This window comes from Rutidosis leptorrhynchoides, chromosome 11 (genome assembly GCF_046630445.1).
Source record: "Rutidosis leptorrhynchoides isolate AG116_Rl617_1_P2 chromosome 11, CSIRO_AGI_Rlap_v1, whole genome shotgun sequence".
Classification (NCBI taxonomy): Eukaryota; Viridiplantae; Streptophyta; class Magnoliopsida; order Asterales; family Asteraceae; genus Rutidosis; species Rutidosis leptorrhynchoides.
In genome coordinates, this window is record NC_092343.1 from 239,038,415 (window position 1) to 239,065,183 (window position 26,769).

At 32.4% G+C, this 26,769-nt stretch overlaps 3 protein-coding genes across 3 annotated transcripts; all 3 read left to right on the forward strand.

Annotated features, from left to right (window-relative positions):
• Positions 1-15,218: 15,218 nt before the first annotated feature.
• Positions 15,219-19,731, forward strand: LOC139877529 (uncharacterized). Its single transcript, XM_071864966.1, has 7 exons — positions 15,219-15,462; positions 16,166-16,313; positions 16,480-16,671; positions 17,558-17,686; positions 17,843-18,012; positions 18,363-18,496; positions 19,548-19,731. The coding sequence occupies exons 4-7, from the start codon at positions 17,628-17,630 to the stop codon at positions 19,632-19,634; spliced, it is 450 nt and encodes a 149-aa protein (XP_071721067.1). The 5' UTR covers positions 15,219-15,462; positions 16,166-16,313; positions 16,480-16,671; positions 17,558-17,627; the 3' UTR covers positions 19,635-19,731.
• On the forward strand, positions 15,243-16,666 carry LOC139875475 (uncharacterized). The gene is made up of 3 exons (XM_071862812.1): positions 15,243-15,306; positions 16,166-16,313; positions 16,480-16,666. Exons 1-3 carry the CDS (start codon positions 15,243-15,245, stop codon positions 16,664-16,666), a joined length of 399 nt encoding a protein of 132 aa, XP_071718913.1.
• Positions 19,732-20,806: 1,075 nt separating the features above from the next.
• On the forward strand, positions 20,807-26,477 carry LOC139877564 (primase homolog protein-like). The gene is made up of 13 exons (XM_071865000.1): positions 20,807-20,996; positions 21,115-21,227; positions 21,885-21,940; positions 22,057-22,108; positions 22,336-22,437; positions 24,224-24,304; positions 24,444-24,527; positions 24,630-24,695; positions 24,791-24,910; positions 25,493-25,540; positions 25,640-25,725; positions 26,120-26,180; positions 26,275-26,477. The coding sequence occupies exons 1-13, from the start codon at positions 20,840-20,842 to the stop codon at positions 26,356-26,358; spliced, it is 1,110 nt and encodes a 369-aa protein (XP_071721101.1). The 5' UTR covers positions 20,807-20,839; the 3' UTR covers positions 26,359-26,477.
• Positions 26,478-26,769: the final 292 nt, after the last annotated feature.

Here is a 26,769-nt window from a genome sequence, read left to right on the forward strand (position 1 = left end):
ACTTTTCTACACTAATCACCCTCATGAATTTATAATTAGAGTCTGATTTTATGCAAATGAGGGCATTGCATGATCTCAAGTGTGGGGAAGGGTTATAAATTCTCTCGGGTTTATACTTAGTTTAATTGCCAAATTTTGTGAAAATTTGAAAAATTTTCAACTAAATGAATTTAAAATCATGTTTATACATATTTATGAACGATGAAAACTAGGTGATAATACCGAAATTATCGTTACCTCGAAAAGGACATAAATTGAGAAACAATCAAAAATGCTTGAGTTCATTTAAAATGGAATAAAGGAGAATAAAAAGGCAAAGAAAGAAACTAAGTGTGGGGAGAATGAACCAAGTTATTCAATTAAAAACTATCTATCACATGTTTCTGTAAAGTTATTTCAGGTTCTTTTGTTTTGAACTAAATTAATTGTTTTACCCGATGAAAGAAAAGAAGAGATGGATCTACACGATGAATCAATTCCATCATTAAAAGGAAGTAAAGTCTTCCGAAAAAGACACGCGCTTCTTGATTTAGGTCATGAAGTTGTCGTCCAGACCAGCTGTAGGTTGACGAAAATTCTAGAAAAGTCATCACTAAAATCAGCAGGAAATCCACGGACCTCAGCATCAAACAGGGTCGCCAGGTGGTCAGATTTATCCTAACCATGAGAAGGATTTATCTCGTACAATGGGGAGGCACCGTGCAAATTAGCTTGATAAGACTAATGAATCAGATCCCCAGAAAGGATAATCTCCTTAAAGATTAAAAATCAGCTTTTAAGACTGATATTACTCAATCCTTGAGATTGACCTTAAAGATTGAGAATTACAAACTCATGGAATTCGATGATATCTAAACTCGAGCTTGAACGAGAAAATATTTTGATCAAAAATACAAACCGATTTGTTTTCTGAAAACCCATTTTCAATGCGTTCATTACCATTGAACGTAAAATCCTAGGAATTCATCTGGAATTCATTAGGTCACCTGAACCAAATCGGGTGTCAACCGTAAGAACGGTGGTTGCATAGCATGGTCGGAGACAGGACCTTGTGCCAGACCGAAAAATTATAGGATGATCTTTACTATTGCTCCTACCAAGGATAGTTCTAGCATCCGACACGTTTAAAGACCATAATCATCTGCATGTCATTAGACATTGCCTTAACAGTTTCTTGTTCATCGCTTTCCTTTACAACCGGACGGTAGTTTACCGAAAGGTAATATACGGGACAAGTAAACTGGACGTGTTACTTTCCTAATACAAGGTTAGCAAGTGGGTGACACAAAACCATAAGTTTTGAGCTAAAATTTTCAAATCTGAAACCCACAAAACCCACAAAAATCATTTTGCAAACACCGGTGAAGGGTTATTCCGGAAAACTTGTCTAGGGTAAAATCTAGCTTGAATTTTCAAAAGATCAAATGTTTTCATAAAGATCCAATTTCCTTAAGGATCTACATTTTCATAAGTCATGTGGGACTTTAAACCGCCTTTCAAATGTGCACTTTGCTTTGGAAACCGAAAGTAAATCGGCTATTTGATTGCAAGTGTCGTTGACCTAAACCCGAGGCAACTGTGGATGACACACCCACCTTTAACCATGGTTCTATCATTACTATCATTGTTTATACCGCCGTATTAAAATCACTGATGTACAAAGTGTGAAGAATAAAGAAGTGATTCGTATGTTTTTATTTCAAGACTGTATTGCTTGAGGACAAGCAACGCTCAAGTGTGGGGATATTGATAAGGCTAAAAAGGAACATATATTTCATAGCATTATCCCCCAAGAAAGACAAGATTTTAGTTGCAATTGTTCCATTTTCAAGTAATATTCGTTTATATTAAATAAGTGCGAAGACAAAAGGCGAAAACGAAGATTCAAAGACAAAAAGGTCCAAAAAGCTAAAAAGTACAAGATACAATTAAAAAGGTTCAAATTATTGATGAAGAACGTCTAAAAACGACAAGAGTACAAGTTACAAAACGCAAAGTACACGATATAAAATTGTACGAAAAGGCGTTCGAAAATCCGGAACCGAGGCATGAACCAACTTTCAACGCTCGACGCAACGGAGCTGAAAGTACAAGTCAACTATGCACAAGAATATAATATAATATTTAAATAATTCATAATAAGAATAATATTAAATAATAAAAAGTTGTTAATTGAGCATAGTTCAGGGGTCATAAGTGAAAATTCAAATTAATCTTTTGCCTATAAAAGGCGATGTAATTCAATGAATTGAGTACACCTTTTTCAATTCTCTTTCTCTTTACGTATATAATATATATATATATATATATATATATATATATATATATATATATATATATATATATATATATATATATATATATATATATATATATTTATAATTTTAATTTTAATTTAAGTTTAATAATAATTGGGTTATTGTAAGAAATGTTTTACGGGTTTTAAGTCGAAGCTCTGCCCGTGTAATACTACGCTATTAATACCCACTGTAAGTTATGTTTATATTATTTTCATTAATGTATAGTAGCTAAGCCGTTATTATGCTTATTTAATACCGAAGTAATCGTGATGTTAGGCTAAATACTAAAAATTGGGGTAATTGGGCTTTGGACCATAATTGGGGTTTGGACAAAAGAACGACACTTGTGGAAATTAGACTATGGGCTTTTAATGGGCTTTATATTTAATTAACGATACCTCGTTAATTTTATATAAAGGTTATAATTTTATGTATCTATAAATATCCATATACGCTTAATCGGATACGGTGGGCGGGATATTTATAAGTACATATTATTGTTCATTTGACCGGACACGGGGGGTGAATTATTGGCCACTAGAATAGTTGAAACAGGGGTGGATTACATTTAAGGAAACTTGGGTGTAATTGTTAACAAAGTATTAAAACCTTGGAATACACGCAGTCGCTAACCTGGTGTATTCATTAAACAAAGAATTAAGACCTTGTTACAGTTTAAATCCCCAATTAGTTGGAATATTTGACTTCGGACATAAGGACTATTTGACGAAGAAACTCGCATTTATAATTATGCCCGTTGGATCATTATGGACAAAACCGTATGGACATCTTGAATAATCCAGGACAAAGGACAATTAACCCATCGGACTAAAACTAAAAATTAACACGTCGAACATCATGATTACGGAAGTTTAAATAAGCATAATTGTTTTATTGTTTTTTTCATCGTACTTTCATTTACTGTAATTTTATTTATTGACATTTTAATTTTGTTATTTATTTTATGCACTTTAAATTCCTTCATTTATTTTTACGCTTAAAATCGACAAACCGGTCATTAAACGGTAAAAACCCCCTTTTATAATAATAATAATACTACTAGTACATATATATATTTTTGCATTTTTACAAATATTGTGTGTAAAAATATAGCGTTAAACATAACTAGCTCCCTGTGGAACGAACCGGACTTACTAAAAACTACACTACTCTACGATTAGGTACACTGCCTATAGTGTTGTAGCAAGGTTTAGGTATATCCCATCCGTAAATTAATAAAACTTGTGTAATATTTTGTAGCATTCCGTAGTAAAAATATAACACTATTTTGTATACACCCCCTACGACATCAAAACCCGATGGGAATATAACTCTTTTTAGGGGTTTGATATCAGTTTTCACCCACATATCTTAAACTTATCTCTCAAACAAAAGAAGAGCTCTCAAACCCTAGTTGCAATTAACCCTAATTCTTGCATAATTTCTTCAATTACTTGCTCAAACATGCCGGTTAAGGTCCGATTTTAACTAATCTCTTACTTTTTCCTTCATGTCTCTTGATTAATTTTGTTAATTCTAGGGTTCATGTTTGAAATTTTAAGGGTTTTGTTTAATTGAATCTTTTATGCTTTAATATGTGATGAATTGTTGATGAATATGATATTATTGTGTTCTATTCATGGATTCTTGTGTAGATTATGCATAATAATGATTCTTGAGATTAGGGTTGTGATTAAATCCGAATTTGATGTTGAATATTTGGGGATTTTGTTTGAGGGGGAGTTGTTTGCTAGTAATTATATGTCTAAAGATAGTGTGGGGTGATTTGGGCGGGTTTTATGTGATTTTGGAAGTTTGGTAAAGCATGATGATTTTTGTGATTTGTGATATGTTTTTTTGGTTGTTAGAATGGTTGATCTTTTTGAGATTGGTTAATTGACTTGATGAGTTTGTTAGATTGAGTTAAATGGGAGTTATTCAATGAGGCACTTATGTTTTGAGAATTGGTTTGAATTTGGTTAAATGGAACACAAACATATGTTTTGGATATTTGCTTTTGTCTAAATGCCTACTTGAAGTTGAAACGAGTATTGATGGTAGTTGATGCAAGTATGTGGAACATGTTGATTTTGCTTAACGCTAACTTTTCAATGTTTTGTGCTTGGTTTGGTTTTTGTTTAATGTGTGTAAAGAAGCAGAGTTGATGCTCCATCATCCTCAACGGCTCAAGCCCGTAGGGAGGAAGAGCGAAGAACAAATCCAGAAATTTGGTTACAAAAAGTGGAGGAACAATTCTCGGAACACTATGAATATATTTCGGCTAGGAATATTCAAGCTACTTGGTATTTTAGCTGGGATGAATTGGATAGAGCTTCGGATGATGTAAAGGAGGATGTTGCTTATTTGTTGTCGATGTCGAGACAAGGGGTCGATCTAGACTCTTGGGAACGTGCTATGTCCTTAAGGGACGATCTTTATCGAGAGTTAATTGTTGAGTTTTTCTCCTCTCTAAGTTACCGTTCTAGAAGGGATGGGGAGGATCAAGCGTTTATGACTTTTCACTTAGGAGGAGAAAGTCGGGCCATGAGTCGAATTGATTTGGCTCGAGCATTGAATTTGTATGAAGGGTTGAACGAGAAGTCTTTAAAACGGTACTTAAAGAAAGAAACAGAGTTTATTGGGAATCAGGATGGTTATAATGAGCGTGATTTTTGGCATGAGATATCGGGTTTGGTTCCGTTTGTGTCTAATGAGTCGAAGGGCTCCGATATTCGCAGCAGGGATTTACGGTTATTCCAGAAACTTTTGTCGAGTACTTTTTGTGCAAGAAGAAATGGGAACGACAAGGTCAATTCTACCGAGTTATGGATCATGCATAGGTTTCGGGCGAATGCGCATGTAGATTTGTGTAATTTAATTGCTACATATTTATCGAATCATGCAAGGGAGATAAGAGCAACACGACCACTTCTTGGTGGTCATTTTGTTACAAAAATTGCGAAGTTTTTCGATATTGATTTTAGCCGGTGCACTAAATTGACCGATCCTTTACAAGTGATGAAACCTTTAAACTTGAGGTTTTATCTTAATGCTAATTATGTAATGTGGGATGCAAATCGTGTTGGTGTGGTAGCATATGTTGAGCCACAAGCGCCTGAAGCTGGTGGTGCTGATCAAGGTGGTAATGAGGCGGAGCCGGTTGCTCCGAATGTGCCTGCAGGGGGTCAACAGTGGGGTATTTCCCAAGAGATTTGGGATGGTTTGGTTTCGCAAGTCGGTAATGTTCAAATCGGGGTGTCGAATAATTTTAATGATTTTCGGGATGATATGCGGGAACATAATGACCGCATGTGGGGAAGCCAGCAAAGAGTAGAGGCGAGTGCTTTAAGGCAGGAGGAAAGGTTGGCTGAGTCAGTACATGATCAGCAGTGGATTGCTTACGGGAATGACTGGCAGCGCCATAATGATCGCCTTTACTACTATGACCCGGAGAACTATTACGGTACTATTGCTCAGACACCGGTTTATTACCGAAGTGACGTTCGGCCACGAGTTCAGGCCCCTATTTATGATGAGCAGGAGAGATTGGATGATGCGAGACGACAATATCAGCAGCAGTATCCATACGGAAACTGGCCGTATGACCGTTTTCAGTGAGGAGGGCCTGCAAGCCCGTGATCTTGTTGTATTTGTTTTTAAACTATTTCAGTTTCTTTTGGTCTGTACTTGGATAATTTTATTTGTGTGATGTACTTTGAAACCTTATTTAGGGGCAAGGCGTTTAGGTTACCGGGTGGTGCCACCTTGTCCCATTTATGTAGTTTTTATGTTTTCTTTTCTTAGGTATTTTGGTGAAACGATTTTTCAAGCCTGACATTAAGTTCAGCAAAACTACTGTAAGAATCCGAAACTAATCCTCCCGGACGACGTCTTCAACAGTTGGTCCCATTGCGATGATCGACTCCAAGTAAGGTCTTTAATATGAGCTATTGCACAGCGGAAGACTTAATTCGTACCTGAGAATAGCATGCTTTAAAATGTCAACATAAAGTTGGTGAGATATATAGTTTTGATGCTAGCAGCGTTATAACTATGGACCACAAGATTTTAAGTTTATAAACATAATACACTCGCAAGTGTATGAAAAGCATTCCAAGCAATGGGCACCCGGTAACTAGCCTTAACAAGAGTGTGTACCCCTGAGTTATAATAATATGTGCACCGAATCAAGTGCGTTCCGTTAACCTCGAAGTACTAAACACCCGTTCTTCTAGTTCACTAGAACAACATCTGGGTGGGGGTGTAAAACCCGATAGATCTATCTTTAGGATTCGCGCCTACCAGTTCATAAACCAATAGTTAAAGTTACCAAGCTAGGGGATTTTTGATTCAAACCCATGTAGAACGTAATTTTAGTCACTTGTGTCCATAACGTAAATCATTTATAAAAACAGCGCATGTATTCTCAGCCCAAAAATATTTAAAGTTTAAAAGGGAATCTATATACTCACCTAATGTATTTTGTAGTGAAAATACATATAACATCACTGAACACGTATAAGGTTGGCCTCGGATTCACGAACCTATATCATTTGTATATATATTAACACACATAATTGCAATCAAACATATATATAACATATCCTAATTTATTTTATATGTATCTAATTTGTATATATTTAAAATAATCAATAGATATAAATATCTTAATATGTATATTAGTATTTTATCAATAAATCTGTTATTTGTAATATTAAAAAAAAATAATGTTATTATGTTTAGTATATAATTATATGTAATATAAATATAATATTCATTTGTTATAAAAAAAAATAACAAAATAATAATTGAATTAATAATGATAGTTAAAATGATAATAATAATGATAGATTTTAATAATATTGTAAATTAGTGATAATAATATTAAATATAATAATATTTTTATATAAAAATCATTTCAATAAAAATATCAATAATAATAATAATAATATTAATAATGATAATGATAATAATAATAATAATATTAATAATGATAATAATAATAATAATAATAATAACATTGAATCTACCTTAGGAAGCTTCTTTAAAAATAAAATGTCCAAAGCGGGGATCGAACCCGAGACCTCTTGCACACCCAACAACCCACATAACCATTACGCTATCCATGTCTATCTGATTATAACCCCCAAATTAATTAATAAAACCCGTGTTTTACATTTATCCCTTCTTCTTCCTCAATCCAACCCAACAAAAGCCCACAAATTTCTGTCTTTCCTTGCAATCAGATACGGTCTCGACAGGTTTATAAAAAAAAGAACTAAAAAAAAAATATATATATATAAAAGAATCCGACTTCTGTTTGTATCGAAAATAAAAAATAATAACACAGGTACTGTCGTCGAATCAAGAAGAAATCTGATTTTGATTTGTATTGCGTTATAACAAAAATATATAACACAAAAGATATCCTAAATCTATCCTATAAACTTTCTCAAGTATCAATTTCAACTGAATCATTAAATCAAAAACAAATTTTTGATGAACACGAAAATTAATTTTTTTTAAAACTTACAAGTTTGTCTCGATAATTCGCAACCAATAATAAAGATTAGGATTTGATACTCTAAAGATAGTTTAATTATTAAATTCCTAGCAGAACAACAATTATACATCCCGAAATTCTGGTTCGTTTTGTGTTTTCCTGGGATCGAAATCAGAACAGAGGCCACAGAGGGTGTTCTACCCCATCTGAAATCAATTCAGAATTTTTAGGTTCTGTTTTTCTTTTTTTTTTTTTTTTAAAAAAACGCAGGCTTGATTTAGTTGGAACTGATAAGTAATAAACTTTAGAATCCGTTTTCATACATCTAAATCTGATATCCCTTTATTTGATGAGTTTGATGTGTAATTATATAAAAAAAACTCGACATATAATCACGGGTATATAGTGATTAAAAAAAAATTCAATATGTAGATAGTGATAGGTTGCTAGCTGTCATGCGTTTTATCAGTATCTGCATTCCTTTTAACTTGTATTTTATATTTATATTTATATATTTTATATAATTGCATTTTATATATATTAATCTTAATAATTAATAACTATATTAATTAATAATATTAATACTTTTAATTTTATAATTTCTGGTAAAAATATAAAATAACAAAAATTTTATTAATATTAATGATACATATAATAATGATAATAATAACAATAATACTAACAGATATCAATCACACATAATTATTTCCGTACAATGAAAATAAATTTAAATTTATAAATATATAACTTTATAAATTACCTCAGTTTCAATATTCATATAAAACAAATATTTCATAGATAATGTATTAAAAGTTTCTAAAATACCATAAATGTAACCATTACATAACAAATTTTTATTACATATATATATGGATTAAATATACCTATATATCGAAATTCATAAACATAAAAATGTAATATTATACATTAAATATTTTGTTAATGTTTTCAATTTATCATATACATACACATGTTTATATGAATATAAATATACATTTATTTGAGAAAAGGTTGTTCGTGAATCGTTGAGCATGGTCAAAGGGTAACTAATGTCCAAATATAGATTTCAACTTTTCTAGACTCAACATTACAGATTTTGCTTATCGTGTCGGATACATATAGAGTTTAAGGTTTAAATTTGGTTGGAAATTTCCGGGTCGTTACAACTACTTGAGTGATGATATTGGTGTAAGGATCGGGAATGGACGATGTTCTTATGCTGGCAGTCAGTTCAGCGCCATCTGTCACTGTCATTCCACGATCAGTGGTTAACTCGATAAGTTTTTATTTTTCTTACCCTTTCGATTTTAATCTATTTTTGATCTCAAGTAATGGGGACATTACTTGATCTCAAGTGTGGGGTGGGGATATAAAAATCTCTCGGGTTGGTTTTTAATGAATTGTCATCATACTGATTTTGATATTTAAAAGACTTGACGTTTCACGGGGTTTTGGTCGTAAAAAAAAAATTGAAAAATTTAGGGGAAAATAAAAATAAAAATGAAAAAATTAGTTAGAGAAAAAGGAAAAAAAAAAATAGAAAAATAGTTAAAAATTCGACTAAAACCCTTGTTTAAGTATGGCTTGGTATTTCTATTTTGTGAATTTGAAGAAGCCGAAAGTGTTCCACATGTTCATTACCATTGAACATGAAATCCTACTAGTTCAAAGAACTCAATAGTAGGTCACCTGTACCAAAACGGGTGTAAACCGTGAGAGAGCGGTGATTGCATAGCGTGATTGTGACCGAATCACGTGCCAGATCAAAAACTTTTGGTTACTTGGTATAGCAGACTTCTGAAACTATATCATTTTATTATTACATTATCTAATGATGTGATACTGTGGGAAGAGGAGCCTTGAGCTTCACCAGTGCTGTCCTTTTCAGGAGCAATAGCTACGTGCTTGTGTTTGCTTAGACAACACAACCCATAGTCAAAAGCTATGGAACCCGAAGGTTTTCGGGATTTATCGGGAGTAAAGTCTTCCGAAAGTTGTTTCAAAACCGGTGTCAATTGAAACAGATTGGCACTTCCGAGTGACTCAGATCCACTCAATAAGGAAGTAAAGTCTTCCGACCGTTCTACTTGGTACGTATACCTCTTAAGCGTGCCATTTCATTACCCATCATTTCACGATGAGGTACCGTTAGAGGAGAAAGTCTTGAACTTTCAAAACATGTTCATTATTTTGAATGTGAAATCCTACATGAACATAACAGTTCATACGTAGGTCACTTGTACAAAAACGGGTGTCAACCGTATGAACGGTGATTGGATCGTGTGGTCAAAGCCGGGCCATGCGCTAGATCAAAAACTCAAACAGGGCGGTCTTCATTGTTTCTCCTAACACGGACAATGATGCGCCCGACCACCTAATATGACCTTACAGGATGTATCCATTCCATCCTAAAGGGAGTCAAGTCTCCCGAACGACACACTTGCAGATTTATTTCAGAAGTTGTAGTCCAGACCAGTTGTAGGGTGACGAAAAACTTGAAAAGTCATTGCTATGATCGACTGGAAATCTACCAGGCCTCAACATCAAACAGGGAAACTGGTAGTCAAAGCTTATCTCAATGAGGGATATTTGCTAGCCAAATGGGAAGCGCACCATGATACACAAAATGTCAGTGATTGATCAGATTCCCAGTGGATAACCTCCGAAAAGGTAATATATCAGCTTTTAAGCCTGATGAACTTCAATCTTTATGATTGACTTAACGGATTAGATGATTTCCTCATAATTATCGATGATATCCGGACGTAATGTGTATCCTCCTAAGCACATTATTTTCTTACCGACATCTCGCGATGTTAGGTACTGTGGGAGGCTTGGCTTGACCAATTGCGGGGTAGCCCGTGCGTTCTATTGGCACATATGTTCAATTGTTATATCCTTGGTGCTCAGTTCCCACTTGATTCCCGGTTTCTTTGAAGATTTATATTATGATTCGAGATTCTCTACTTCATCAGTATGGTACGTTATTCGAGATTATTCTTGGTTACTATATTCATTACACATTGATTGCGGTTTGGGAAGTTACATCGGGGGAATGCAAGTGGGAACCATGGGTGTTATTTATGCCAAATCGTGCCCACGCTAGTTGTTTGTTCGGTTTCTTGTTCGTTTGGTTCTACATACATGTTTGAAGAGTTATTATATGGTAGAAGATTATTATCGAGTTCTATTGCTTGAGGACAAGCGAAACTCTAGTATGGGGTGGTTTGATATCGCATATTTTATACACGTTTTCCTTAGCGATATCGGTTACATTTTGGTCCATTCGGATACGATTTGGCGGTTATATTGATAATATTGAGAAGGTTCGAGTTTGAAGAGTTAATTGTTAAAAAGTGGTGTTTTATGGAGTCTTTGAGGCATTTTGTTGATCGGATGTTATTGTTAGTGCACCGAGGATTAAAACGTGAAGTACTTATTGGTTACGAGGTTTTGTGTTAGCTAAAGCAAGTAAAAAGAGGAAAACAAACGAAGGAATCAGAACTAGAGTATTGTCGCGGCGCGACATTTGGCTCTGCGGCGCGATATGTAACTTAATTCCAGATCAGAAGTTGGTTTGAAAAAGGTTCCAGGTTGTGTGCTTTGTCGCGGCGCGGTGATTTATGTCGCGGCGCGACCATCTGTCGGTCCAGGCTTATTTGGAAGGTATTTAAGGCCCGAATTTTACCCTAATTAATCATTCTTCCATCCAGACGAATTGTGGCAGCTTTTGGACGATTTTTGGTGATTTTTGGAGAACTCCAAGACCATTCAATCACTTTAATCATTCCAGATTCAACCTTCGATTCGTTTATCATCCACGATTGTTTATTTAATTAGGTTGATTTCTTTTTCCAAACAATGAATTCTTTCTTTAATTTATTTGTGATTTTGGTTTTAGCCATGATTGTAGGCTAAACTTTTAATGTTTGTCTAAACTTATAAACCTTTATATTGGATGCTACTTATCAGTTATTTGATTAATTTATGATGATTTGATGTTTGGATTAAAGAACGATTCTTATTAAAGCTAGATTTTTCGATTCAATTGGTTGTGTACTTGTTTGATATGACGAGAGTTCATTAATTTAGTGCATAAATTTACAATTGGTTTGTCTTAATTGGTTGTTTGCTTACTCGGAGACGGGAGTAAATTGAATTCAAAAGGCTAGACGAAATATGGGTGAATTATACGCAACGAGAGTTGGTATGATTGTGATTTGAGTCTTCATCTCAGTTGAATTACTTAGTCACAATTAGGAGGTCTTAGGCTACGGGGAATTCCGTGTCGTGTAATCTTAATTGAAGTGTTTGCGCTGGGAAATTCTAGGTGAACCGACTAGATAATTCACATAAGTTAGATAATAACTGGGGCTTAATCTAAATGCATCCAATACTAGGTGTAAAAGGTCTAGACAAACATTCGTTTTCATATTTGTTTACAACTATCTTATTTTTACTTGTTTGTTTGCTTTAAAGCGTAAATCTTAAAATACCAAAAATATTGTTCTTTTCTGTTATTAATTAAATCTATCTTGATTTGGCTAATCGTTAAATAGCCAACCAAACAAATTATCTCGTAATTTCTATTTTCTAGATTAACTTAGTTTAATTCCATTAGTTACAATCTTAATTTTCACGTCTAAACTGTCCTTGGAACGATCTTGGATTTACCAACTTTATACTATTGCACGATCGGGTACACTGCCCGTTAGTGTAGTAATCCTTTTAACCGGTATTTTTCATAATTAATTTATAGACGCGATTTCACACATCAACAATGATGTGTTTGGGGAGGTTGAAACAGATACTAAAAATCCCTCACTGTTAGCAATATCTTTCATTAGTTAATTAGATATATATTCAATATTTTTCAAAATAAATTAATTTTAATTAGTTTGTACAATTGTAGTTGCTTACACAATGGAATATCAAAAACGTAGCCTCCCACATGCACACATCTTTATGTTTTTGAAATCTACGTTTAACTTTCAAATGACTGATGAACTTGAAGTAATGACCTTGCAAGTATAAGGAATGAGATGTGTTGATTCTGGGAAGTAATGAAATCATAAGGTTGTTTTCTTTTCGTTTGTTAAGGTTTTGTATTTTGAGACTATGGTTTTCATTGTACATTTTGATTGCGGTTGTTTTGATTATTAGCTAAAACATTGTTCTTTTATATTTTGTCAAACTTGATGAAGTATTATATTTTATCTACACGTTAGTTATATAACATCTACATTTTGGTTAAATAACATTGTCAACTATATCATATCATTAAAAAAAAACCTTTAGAATCCCGTGTTTTTGAAGAACATGTCCTGATGGTTGGAAGTAATGAATTCTTAAAATTGTTTTCCATTTTATTTGCTAAGCTTTTTGTATTTTCAGAATTATTTTGAATGACAATTTTTGTTTGTTGTTTTCATTATAACATTGTTGTTTTACAATGTTTGGCTAATTGGATGAATTATTTCTTTTTATAGTATCTACATTTTGGTAAAATTTGATTCATCAACTATAACATATCATTGAACAATTGTCAAACTTGCCGGTTGAACAATAAGTAATTTGATGATTTAATATGTAATTTTAGGACTTTCATCTATTGTAACTTTTAATTTTAGGAATTTAAATGTATCCGTATTTTAGGACTTTTTTAATAAAAGTGTAATCGTATTTTAGGACTTTTAATTTTTAGTACTTTTTTATTTAATATTTATAATTTTTTTTTAATTTAATGAATTTTATATTATTAGTTTTATTAAATAATGCGTTAAAAATATATAAGAAAATGTAAAAATAAAACTGACACAAAAAACTGACACCCATTATTAAAAAATGTCAGAAACCGACCCTTCTGACTCACAGGCAATTTGCACTTTTTAGGCAAAAAATGCAAAACTGTCGTCGTCACTTTAAGAAATGATCTAAGGTTCGACTCTATCTTTACTAATTCAATAAAATAAATTAAAGTTAATATGATAAACCTCGGGCAATTTAATTTCTTCACTCCGTAACTTCCTACCTTCCTACCTTCTTCGCAAATACAGTACTTCCATTATTCTTGTTTGCAAACAATAATACTCGTAATAACAACAATCCTGATAACAATAGGAGCTGAGAACGCCATTTGGATTAAGTATGTCGTCTTTACTCTTTCTAAAACAAATATATTTATAAAGTCAATTTTTTATTTGTAATAAAAGTCAATTTTATTTTTAAGTGACGATTCCAAACGGCAAACTGAACCTATACAGTGTTGTAATACCAAGATTAGACATTTACGAAGTACTATATTATATCTATATATCTAAATAAGAAAGCCCAAATGAATAGTAAACTAAATAGGTTTCACAAACTTACAATAAACTTTTTCTTTATTACAGTTCAACCCTACCCTTCCTTACACTTAACTTTATGATTTTCACAAACTTTTCACACACAAAACCTCTCATTCATTATAAACCCGCCACACAATTTTTACTATCTAATAACTATTCATTATTATTATTATTATTATTACTATTATTATTATTATTATTATTATTATTATTATTATTATTATTATTATTATTATTATTATTATTATTATTCTATATTCTATATATCCAAAAGTAATAGGGAAAATGAATAGTGAAGTTCATAAGGTTTACAAAATTACAATAAACTTTTTAAAAAAAAAAAATTCAATCACACACTTTATAATAGTTAACTTTATAGCTTTTATAAACTTACCACAAACTTTTCACATTTTATAATTTAAATATAAAACTTCTCATTCATTTTAAATCGACCACATAATTATATTATACCTATTTACTAAAAAGTAAAACCTTATAAATAGTGAACTTTATGGTTTCTATAATTTTACAACAAACTTTCAATCTTCCGTGATTCAACCACAACCATTATTATCATTATGGTTTAACTTTACGTTTATTAGAAATCAAACACATAACATTCCATTTACTAATAATTAACTACATAACATTTCACTTATTACAAATCGTTAATGTTGCTACTATTAATATAATTGTTATTTTTATGTTATTGTTATTATTTGATTTTTTTTTATACTTTTAGTTTTTTTACCCATTTCAGTTTATGTCATTTGCTTCTATTTTTTCTTTACTTTTCATAATCGAATTTAGCTAACGTTCTTCCGCCGCATCGCGAGGGCGCCACAACTAGTTATCTTCAAATCTTAAAATAAACTCTGTATATAAATATAAATATAAATATAATATAAACATAAATATTAAATATAAATATTATAATAAAAAATAATTTATTACTCCGTATAATGTTTGTCCAAAGTCAGAATTGTTATTCAGTTGACTCTCTGCCGACCCTTTATAAGGACCCACTCACCAGTAATTTCATCATCAAATATCAAATATTGAACACATTTGGGAATTGAATTCATAAAATCAATGACAAGAAACAACAACAGAGATGTTGATAATGATGATGAAGAAGGAGGAGGAGTTGTATTGGGTATAGATGGAGGAACAACATCAACCATTTGTGTTGTTTCTTCTTCTTCTTCTTCCATTATCATATGCAACAATCACAACTGAACAACCCTTGCTAATTCTCCTCATATTCTTGGTCGCGCAATTGCTGGTTGCTCCAATCATAACAGCGTTGGAGGTGCTTACCCATTCTTTCACTTTATTTTTTTTTAATCCACAAAGTTAGTAATCCATCAGTTATTATAACAATCAATGTAACCAAATGTAACAATTAAACCCCAAAGGGCCCTTGGCCTAGCTGTATGACAAGACCCTTCAACCAAGAAGTTGGGGATTGAAGCCTTAAGACAATGTGAAATGTTAATTTTAGTGTTGACTGTATATAGCATATGCGGTAGATGTAGGTTGACCATTCTAAAAAAAGATAATAGCAATCAAAGAGATAATGGGGGTATTGAAACTGTTAGATATATAAAAATAATTGATTGATTACAATGCCATTGGTACAAATGATTGGTAGGAAGGAAAAAAAGACTGTTAATGCGAAATATTGATTGTTGATGTCTTGCATATTTAATACGTACCTTATTATTAGTCTTCTGAGCCTCTGAAGCGTTATATATATGATGATATCGATGTTGATGACTCATTACTAGCAACACTCATAACATCAAACACTCATAATCCGCAAAACGTTGATAACCGTCAATGCTAACTGGTTCTCCCCTATGAAGGGTGTAACCAAGTCAGTTAAGAAACCAAATGGGCTGCACGCGTAGCCTCAAACTTTCAGGGATCGGATTTCATTACGACAACTTGCTTACAATGGTTTTGAATTTTTTATTTATTTATTTTTTTGTATTTTGAATTTGGAATTACAGAAACATTAGCCAGGGACACTTTGGAGAAGGTAATGATGGAAGCACTCTCGAATGCAGGGAAAAAGCAATCAGCGGTTAAAGCTGTTTGTTTGGGTGTATCTGGTGTCAATCATCCAAAAGATCAAGAAAGGATATTAAATTGGCTCAGGTTTGGCCTTATGTGGTGTTTGATAACGTAATTTATTAAAGGCTTATGTGATGTTGAATCATTAGAAATGCAAAAAGGCAGCCACCCTTTTATAAATCTCTTTTTTTTTTTGCCCCTTTTCGTAGAATTTTAATTCGTGTGAATAATATATAATGAATGTTGGCAGGGGCATATTCCCGATGCATGTGAAGATGTACGTTCGAAATGATGCGGTAGCAGCTCTTGCAAGTGGGACCATGGGGAAACTTCATGGATGTGTTTTGATTGCAGGTACAGGGAGTATCGCTTACGGTATATCAGAAGATGGAAAGGAGGCTCGTGCAGCTGGTGGTGGGCCCATCTTGGGTGACTGAGGAAGGTAGCTAATTCTAATTTCCTTTTTTATAAAATTTTTAAAAAAATAAATAAAAAAAATTGTTTGCTTTTGTGAAGCAAGCCTTATTTCCTAATGATGTGTAATTTACCTTTATTGAAGATATGGTAACTTTTTCGGGTAAAGTCACCTCCCTACTGAACTAATACAGACTTCCTGGAATTAAGAAAATAGCAAGTCGAATATTGCATATGTGAGGCGCTTTTTTAGCATTGAATGACTTTTAAGGTGTTTTTGGGTGAGTTGGGACGGGCTAGTTCCCAAATCGACGCGTCGGCTGACCTTTACAACAGTGCTTTTGACCCATATCCTTTTTTCTATAGTGTAATAGTTGAATCCTTCTAGAGATGAAACATTACACATATCAACCTATCTGTAGATAAGTAGGTTCAAAATGGCTACTTCTACTGGAACCATTGAACTAAGATATATTTGGTACATACCCTTCTAGATTGACATGGAAAATAAAATTAGGATATTGGTTTGACTGGCCGATGTACCATGTAATGTGTAAACATGCGTAGATCTGCTATAAACAAATGTCAATAAGTAAGCATTAATGTTTCCGTGTTATTCTTGGTCAAAAGAAGTAAATATATTGAAATATCGATGGTTCTAATGGAAGATGCAGGTTTATATTTCGTAATTGGCTAAATCAAGTTAGTTTTAGTAAATCTTTTTTAGTTTGGCATTCAGTGTTTAGTGTTTGGTCAAAAGAAGTAGATTTTTCTGTGCCTATATTTCTTAAGTAACATTATTGATTGTTCATTTCCTGTTTTAAGTTATTCACTTGTTGGGTATATATATCCAAAAAGAATTTGTAACTGTAAAACGATTGTGGAAAGATGTGATGAGGAACGTTTACGTGCAGTGGTTACGGGATCGGTGCTCTGGCACTAACTGCAGTTGTGAGAGCTCATGATGGTCGAGGCCCTCTAACAATGCTTACGGATTCTATTTTGAAATCGCTCTCTCTTTCTTCCCCTGATGAATTAATTGGGTCTCTCTCTCTCTCTCTCTCTCTCTCTCTCTCTCACGCGCGCGCGCGCGCACACACACACACACCTTAAAGATTTTATTTTTAGGTAACAGTTATTAGAAATACTATTAAGACTTTAGTAATATATGTATGTATTTATGTGTGTTTCTTTTGTAGGTGGACGTATGCAGATCCATCTTGGGCCCGTATTGCAGCCCTGGTTCCAGTAGTGGTCACATGTGCTGAAGCTGGTGATGGAGTTGCAAACAAGATATTAAATGATGCTGTAGCAGAATTGGCTCTAACTGTAAAAGCCGTAGTTCAAAGACTAGGTTTGTGTGGTCAAGGTGTGACTTTTTTCTTCAAGATTTAATATACTAGCAAAAACTAGTATATACTTGCTTTTAATAGAGGTGGCAATATGGGCAGGTTGGGTAATCGATGTTACTACTGTCTAGTACTAGCTAGTTGAAAAGGTTTGTTTCGAATTGACATTCAAAATAATTTTGCTTCTTTTCAGTTAAGTCAGTATGATGATTTACATGATAATTATGATTGAGACAACTATGTTGTTACTTAAATGGTCGAATTATTGAATTATAGTGAATTATGATGATATTGTTATGCAATATATTTTTATTTTTATTATGGAAAACAAACAGATTTTAACTACAAGTTGATGATTAACTGACTGCAGATGGTAATAGTGAATTTCCGATTGTGTTGGTTGGTGGTGTCCTTGTAGCTGCTAACCAAAAATGGGATATAGGACACAAGGTTGCTGATCGTCTTACCAACACCTACCCTGGTGCTTTTCCTGTTTGGCCAACGGTTAGTTTCCATCTGCATTAAAATTAATTATATGGATTATTAAGGTTGCAACTCTGACATGCTTATTTGTAAATGGGTAGTGTTCTATATATGCCTAGAGGGTCAAATTGGGTAAGCTAAAATAGAAACGGGCCAAATGTAATGTTATTAAAAGGCATAACAAGTGTATTTACATGCATAAAACCTCCTAAATCACTTTACTAGAATAAGCCTCTACTCCAATTGTAATAATAATATAGTAAAGTAATTGTAATTCGGCTCTATTTTTGAGTCAACAACAAGCGTCGATTTATTGGCATTTTGACTGCCGTTTAGAGCCTAAATTGAATTCCAGGCAGGATTTAAAACCCATGGAAATTTGATTCTACCATTTTCATGGCGTCTCAATTTTATTTTTAATTTTATTTTACTATTTTTTTTTAAAAATATTCCTACTTATTGGTCGGAGGTCCACTCGGAAGCAATCTCTTTATCCGTCGAATAGAGAGGGATGATTTTCTCTACTTTTGAGAGTGTTTTCACTCTTGGTAGAGAAATGGCTTGTTTTTATTCTCGGATAGGGGAAGGATTGTCTACATCTCACCTCCCCATACACTACTCATGTGGTATTGGGTTTTGTTGTTGTTGTTGTTGTAAATTAATTGTAATTATTTTTTAGAATATACAAAGGATTAAAAAATATGTGGGTCAACCTAAATTTCTGTAAAAATATTCAATTTTAACCATTGCTGAACAAGAAAGTAACATTTAATCCTTATTCTTTTATTCCTTGTGAATTTGATTGATGCATTTAGTATCAAGACGATGAATCTTTAAACTAAAATTCTAGCATTATAACTTTAATTTCCTATGGCAAATCTAATTTAGGAGGCTACATGCCCTTGGATATACTTTGAGCAGCTTTCAACCTATTTGACCCGCTTCATTTTTAGTCAAAATGTTAAATATTACCCCAAGATTTGATATTTTCTGTGTATTAACTTCATTTCGTAAAGTGAAACGACTTTGCTTCTTTTTCTGAATTATTAAGTTTTGTTTGTTCTTCCTGCAGGTTGAACCTGCAGTTGGGGCAGCTTTGTTAGCATGCAGTTTTTTGATGTGTGAAAAAGAGAAGAATGGTCTTACATCCTGCAACTAATAATATCGTCAAAGTATACACACATCTTAAACACATTATCTGTTGTAGTTGCAACATTTTCTGTATATTGATGAACAAATTAAGATGCAAGATTGGGTTCTGATCGAACTTTATAAAGATCCAGGTTAAGTGTATATATTTCATGTGCAAGATTTGCCAATTGATGTCTTTTTACTCCTAAATTATCTTATTTATGGAATGAGAATAAACTTAATAATGCAGGCTGAGACAACTGAAAAATATATATCAAACAGTTGCAACATATAAAATGATGAGCATACTGATGAAGTTGATAACTAAAGTTGTGTATTAAGAAGTTATCCGTGTACATAATATTATGTGAAATTTCAGTATATTAAAGTTAAACTTTTATAGGACCAAGTACAATCACAAAATATGAACTCAAGAACTCAGTCGCATGATAATAAACTTAAAGAATATAGTTGTGTTTAATTACAACAACTGAAGCTTCACACACTCCAGATCAAGAACAATCAGAAACAAGTTGTTTCCTCATCAAATGATTATCAAAAATAATTTGTTTCGTGATCAAATGATCAACAAAAAAAAACTTTTGTTTTATAGACCTATGTGATTGACTCAAAAAAACTAATGATCATGAAAAAACAATTCGTTTCACGATACTAGTGGGAGGTGAGGTGTAGGAGAAACGAAAGTTTTTTTTTTTTTTTTTTTTACATGAGTTTGGGATCGCCTATGGGACTTAACCACCCACGCGTTCATCTCTCGTAGTTGCATAACCCACCCCCAACTAATGCTTTGGAGGAAACCCGGACCAATCCCAAGGCATGGCCGGTAAAACCCCTCTCCCCGCTGCCCCCGCACTAAGCGAAATGCGATCAGGTGGATACTTCAGGTTAGGGATAACATTGAGTGCAATATTGCAGTTCGGAGTCGAACTCCCGACCTGTCGCTAAAAGAAGCAAACCACTACGAGGTGAGCTAGAACTCAATGTTCAATGTTGGGAGAAACTAAAGTGGAACGAAAAAAAACAGTGGAGGGGTACAAGTGAGAGTTTGTTATCACAGACCCAGGTGATTAACTTAACTCATAATATAATAATAAATATATAAAGAGTATAGTCAAAAATAAATACATATATATTTCCCGCTAAATAACACACTCCTCCTTATCTTGTTCTTGAGTCTTCCACAGTTTCTCATTTTTTTTTAATAAAAAACAAATGATTCTTCGTTGCTGTTTACATCAGCAGCAGCAGCTACTACGTTCAGGTAGCTTGTTTCAAACATGGAATTACAGCACACGAAATTCTCATCGATTTCGTGTTTTCCTTTTCATTCAACACCAACAACAATTTTCTCCAATTAAATCTTCTTCAGGTTTTCTTTCTTATATTTATTATATATATATGCATACCTTTTTATTTATTATTTCTCTCTATTTAATTGGATATTCTTAGTTGAATAAATGATTTTCTTTTTTGTTATTCAAATTTAGCGAAAGTTAATGGAGAAGAAGAAGGAAATGGTTTAAAGCAAAAGGTTGTTAATGTTGGGATTAATTACGGTTCTTGTAACCCTGGAGAATACGAATACCTAATTTGCCCTATGGTAATTGATTACTTTAGTTAATTTGATTTTTCCTCTTACTTTCAAAGCTTTTATTTAGGTCATATGTATTTGTAAAGGGATGATATATTTAATAGAAAATTACAACCTAAGTTCAATAGCATATTGAAAAATTCTATGTAAGTAAACCAAATTTTCTGCTTTTCAAAAAAAAAAAAAAAAAAAAAAAAAAGTAAAGTAAACCAAATTTTCTGTTATTACCTTGCATTTTTGCTGATAAATTTTGAACTTTTACTCCCTTTTGTTAATCAAATTGAATTTTCTTTACTTTTTATTAGCAAAGCTGAACTTGGAGTCCTTTCAAATGTTTTGAATGAAATTACATTAACTACATTGAGCTTTTTTTAAAGAAAAATTCACCTTTTGTTAGAATTTCGTTCTGTAGATTAATGGCATCGCGAATAACAGAATTTAGATGGAACAATAGCCTACTCTTACAGAAATATACAATCTTAAGTCATTGAGTTTGTAAATTTTATACCATTTTAAGAAATCTTAATGCCTTAGGAGTTAGGATAGACCAAAATTGGGGGAAAAAGTCAATTAGCAGGATATAATATCTATTGATGTTGGTGACAAACTTCTGTTTTATTAATTTGTTTCAAAGAGTTGTTATTTATAACATGTTTGTTGTCACAGTGCAAAGGGGGGCAGTCCAAAGAAAGGAGTCTATCATTTCACATAACCCAAAATGAGTAAGCTTACTAAATTCACCACATTTCAAGTAGTATATATTTATTTGTTAGATTTAAAAGAAAATTCATATGAAGATTTCGGAACTATATAGTTGTTTTTCCTCTTTTGTATTCAGGAAAGTTGCAATATGGAGATGCTTCAACTTTGAATGTGGATGGGCTGGTCATGTATGTATTATTTAATTTATTTTGTTGCTATTATTTAAACCTTCCCTGGAGATTGGTTTGATTAAGTTTTTTTGGAGATTACGTTTATTAAATAAAAACAGCCAATGGGCTTCTGAGGTTTCACAATATATATTATTTGTGAACCTGTTACTATTTCGATTGCCTAGCTGCTTTGGTCATCCATTATCAAATATATATTTTCTATGAGGTAGATAATGGTGTCACAGGTTTTAGCAGATGTAGGTCCTGCAGAAGATGGAGTCAACAAGGTCAACATACCTAAACAACTTAGTGAAGAGACGTTGGGCTTAGAGCCACTAGGTGATGAGGTACTTTAATATACTTTATACTCGCTCTTTCATTAGATGGACAAAAATCTGTATTATAATTTCTTCATAAGATTGATTTCTTTCTGAATTTAATAAATTTTGTTCTGAAAAATCAAATATAGACTTGCCTGATGAGTATCTATGCATATATCAGTGTATCCAGCAATCATATTTTAAGGATTTGAAAAGGTCTTTTAGCAATACTCTCATAATAAGTCTCTTGTTGGTGTTTGACACAATTTTTTTCAAAGTACAAAGATCCTCTTTTTTAAGTGTGAATTTCACTTTTTCCATTACTTTAGGCATAGACTTTTTAGTTATATAATCATGATTTATAATTATATTGTTGGTGCCATTGCAGTTTTTATACTTCCCCATTTAAATCACGGTGCTTCTTGAACTTTGGCACAGTAATTGTAATCCAAAAATAAGAAATTTGGCCTCTCTTTGTTTGATGTCCTTAAGAAAATGTCAATACACCTAGAAAAAACATATATATAATGGCTGCCCAAAATAATTTTTAATGGGATACTACAAAGATAGTGAACTGGTATACGCATCGTTTGCTCACAATAACAAATAAAGCAATGACACAATCTGGTAAGTTTGCATCATATTTCTTAGTTGAGACTTATCAGGAATGAGCTACTATATACATATATATACATATATATATATATATACATATATATATATATATATATATATATATATATATATATATATATATATATATATATATATATATATATATATATGGGCATGATCAATGGGGAAGTAACCAATCGGGGGAAGCAAAAAAAAAAAAAAATTTCGTTTTTTTTTATTTTTTTTTCTGGCATCAAGATCGCACGAAAATATGAACATTTAGAAAAGACACTTCGTGATGAATGTTATTATTTAGGCGGGAAAACGATCGACAAAAATAACATTCAAGATAATATTGTTCGTGAAAAATGTGAACGTTTTTTTTTTCATGTTTTGTGAAGTAAAATTTAGCCCGATTTAGAGTTTAGGGTTTAGGGTTTAGGGTTTGGTGTTTTAGGTTTATTCCATAAACCCAAAACACCAAACCCTAAACCCTAAACCCTAAACTCTAAACCGTTCGTGTTAGAAACTCAATCTAAATCCTAAATTTAAACCCTAAACCCTAAATTTCTAAACCCTAATATCTAAACCCTATAAACCCTAATATCTAAACCCTAATATCTAAACCCTAATAGCTAAAACCTCAACATACGCTCGAAAAACACGATAATTGTTATATATTACTTCTACGAGCGTTTTCCCGCCAAAATAAAAACATTTATCACAAAGTGTCTTTATTAAATGTTCATATTTTCATCCCATCTATAATGTTCGTGAACAAAGTTTTTTCAAAAAACGAAAAAAAAAAAAAAAGTTTTTGCTTCCCCCCGCTTCTCCCCGATTGGTTACTTCCCTCTTGATCCTACCACTATATATATATATATATATATATATATATACTAAGCACCTCTATTTTCATGTTATAATTAAAATATTAGCCCATCCCACAAACATTGATTAGCTGATAGATACGAAAGCTATTTGAGCTATCTTTGCACAGTGCTTTAACACAAGTTATAAGCAAATATGTTCACCTTAATTTCATGTATGTTATGAAAGATAACCATTGAGCATTGAATGGATGTAACAGAAATCCTTGAAATCATGTATTACGCGAACATGCAAAAATGTGATAATGAGAACTAATTGATAATAACTTGTGTTAATTTTATTTGTTTTTATTTTTTGCATGCTTTAGTTGATTGACTACTTTTCTAAGCGAATGATATCAGTGGAAACTCTGCATAAAAATGCTGTGATGCAAATGGCAGATGATAAGGTATATATTGCCATTTTAGTCTCTTTTAGTCTTGCTATTTTCTACATTACTTGTTCATGGTATGCTACATCTGTTACATAATTTTAATTTTAAGCTACAGTAATGTTTTTGGTATTTTTGTTAATTGTTGTGTCAACAGAATGTGATAGCTTATACATATAGAAGGAATGGTGAAATTGTAAGTTGTAAATTTCGAAGCGTAACTAACAGAAAGTTTTGGCAGGTAATAACGATTGGATATTTAATTTTTTTTTTGGTGCTTCATGATTAATAGTTCATCACAAGTATTTTCTTTTTTGTGTCATACATGATTGATTAACTTCAGGCAAAGCATGGAAAAAGGATATTGTATGGACTTGATGACATAAAGGAGGGAAATGATATTGTTATAGTAATAACCCAAACCAATTCTTTTATTTTATTATTTTTTTTAATTTTTACTCTATAGAAAAAGAAACTTGTATGCGTAATATTTTTCCCATGTAGGTTGAAGGTGAAATTGATAAACTGTCAATGGAAGAGGCTGGAATACTGAATTGTGTTAGTGTTCCTGACGGTGCACCTCAACAAGTATCAACCATTGGATTTTTACCATCTAAAAAACAGGTTTATACCGACTCTGATTTATTTATTTATTTTCTCTTATGCTGTTATGAAATGTACATCTCTTAAAAAGAGTCAATTCTACTATGGGAAATATTTGACTTACATTTAATTTCTAGCCGTTAAGGAAGTACGTTTCCGAATAGGAATAATATGAGGAACAAACTTCCCTGTTAACAAAAACATAGAGGTGGCAATTTAAACTTATGAATGGGTATTTTGGGTTGTGCTTTATCTCAAACGGGTCAAATATAAAATTTTAAGGTAGAAGGGAATAGGCTGAATGGATAGCCTAACTTTTTTGTTTTTAACACAAACACCTACATCATATTTATCTAAAGAGTGACTTGCTATTGTGAATGTATTGCTTCTGCAATCATAAGTACACCGTTAGTTTTTTAGAAGATCAATGTTTGACCTGTACTAAAAAATATGGCACGATTCAACCCAAACATGTTATCAAACTTGTCATCCCTATCTTGCTCCCTCCACCTAGTCATTGAAACCGTTACCATAATTTATCTAGTAGTTTTCATAGTTATATATCCAGATGGCAATTGATACAACTTTTTGTCATCCAATTAGGAAGCCAGATTTAAGTATCTAACGGACTGCAACGGACATCTTGATAAGGTATGTATTCTTGATGTTTTTGCTTTTGTTAGTTCATGCTGATAAGGTGAAGGTTTATGTAAATTATTATATGTATACATAATATAATATTTGTTGTAGGCATCTCGAATTGTATTGGCAACAGATGGTGATGGACCTGGTCAAGCCTTAGCTGAAGAACTTTCATGCCGCCTTGGAAAAGAAAGGTTATCTTTAAGTCTCACTTTATTTAACGTTGAAAACTAATACCATTTTCTGTTAGAATACATATTGCTTTGATGTATATAATAGATAGAATTTTAGAAATGGACAAAAAAGATGGTCGATCAACACAACTTGGTCCGACTCATTTTAACTTGTGATTCAACCTGCCTGATATGTTCATCTTCACACCTCTAACTTTTAGTGATATGCTGCTTATTGTCCACATATAATTTATATTTGAATACATAGGGACTCTATTATGCAAGACTTTTTTTGTTTTTCAACTTCTTTTTTTATTCATCTTTCTTGGTTTACTAACTGATATTTACTCTTTTCTCCTTGAAACTATATATGATATAACATCTTGTCTTTTCATATTTTTTAAACTATTTCCAGATGTTGGCTTGTAACGTGGCCTAAGAAAGACGATCTCAGTTGTTACAAGGATGCTAATGAGGTTACACATTATCTATTCACCAACTCATTTCAAAACTTATGTGACACCTGAAATTGACATTGTATGGTAATATATGTCTGTTGCATATATATAGGTTCTTGTGCATTTGGGTGCGGAAGCATTAAGACGAATAGTTGAAACTGCTGAGTTATACCAAGTGAAGAAGAACTCACTCTGAATTAATTATCTTCAGTCTTTTTTGCCTGTTCTTATTATTAGGATAAACAGATGTAGGAAACTGTCTCAGAATAATAACTATTATAGGAACTTTAGTGCTTCAAAGTTTAATAAATATGTCAGGGAAAGAAAAATATCTATGTTGATGAAATTTTAGTTGATCTGTCTTAAAATATATGACTCGACAGTGATGAGATGCAAACCTCTTTTATTTGTTTATTTTTTTATTAACATCGATCTAGATTTACTTCCACATGTTGAACTAAAATGTTATTAAGAAATAAATTGAGCCACTCCTGATTATTCTCTGATTATATTTATTAGCTCCCTGGTTTGTTGGATTAAAATCTAATCACGCCCATATAACAACATGATGTGCACTATTCACTTTACACATACGATAAGTTATATG

Excerpts from the sequence above, each read along its gene's own strand:
- LOC139875475 (XM_071862812.1), top strand. The coding sequence starts at position 15,243 with ATGACAAGAAACAACAACAGAGATGTTGATAATGATGATGAAGAAGGA. Across the intron at positions 15,307-16,165 it reads AGGAGGAGGAGTTGTATTGG|AAACATTAGCCAGGGACACT; the intron begins GTATAGATGGAG and ends TTGGAATTACAG. Across the intron at positions 16,314-16,479 it reads AGGATATTAAATTGGCTCAG|GGGCATATTCCCGATGCATG; the intron begins GTTTGGCCTTAT and ends GAATGTTGGCAG.
- LOC139877529 (XM_071864966.1), top strand. The coding sequence starts at position 17,628 with ATGCTTACGGATTCTATTTTGAAATCGCTCTCTCTTTCTTCCCCTGAT. Across the intron at positions 17,687-17,842 it reads TCCCCTGATGAATTAATTGG|GTGGACGTATGCAGATCCAT; the intron begins GTCTCTCTCTCT and ends TTTCTTTTGTAG. Across the intron at positions 18,013-18,362 it reads ACTAGGTTTGTGTGGTCAAG|ATGGTAATAGTGAATTTCCG; the intron begins GTGTGACTTTTT and ends AACTGACTGCAG.
- LOC139877564 (XM_071865000.1), top strand. The coding sequence starts at position 20,840 with ATGATTCTTCGTTGCTGTTTACATCAGCAGCAGCAGCTACTACGTTCA. Across the intron at positions 20,997-21,114 it reads TCCAATTAAATCTTCTTCAG|CGAAAGTTAATGGAGAAGAA; the intron begins GTTTTCTTTCTT and ends ATTCAAATTTAG. Across the intron at positions 21,228-21,884 it reads AATACCTAATTTGCCCTATG|TGCAAAGGGGGGCAGTCCAA; the intron begins GTAATTGATTAC and ends TTGTTGTCACAG.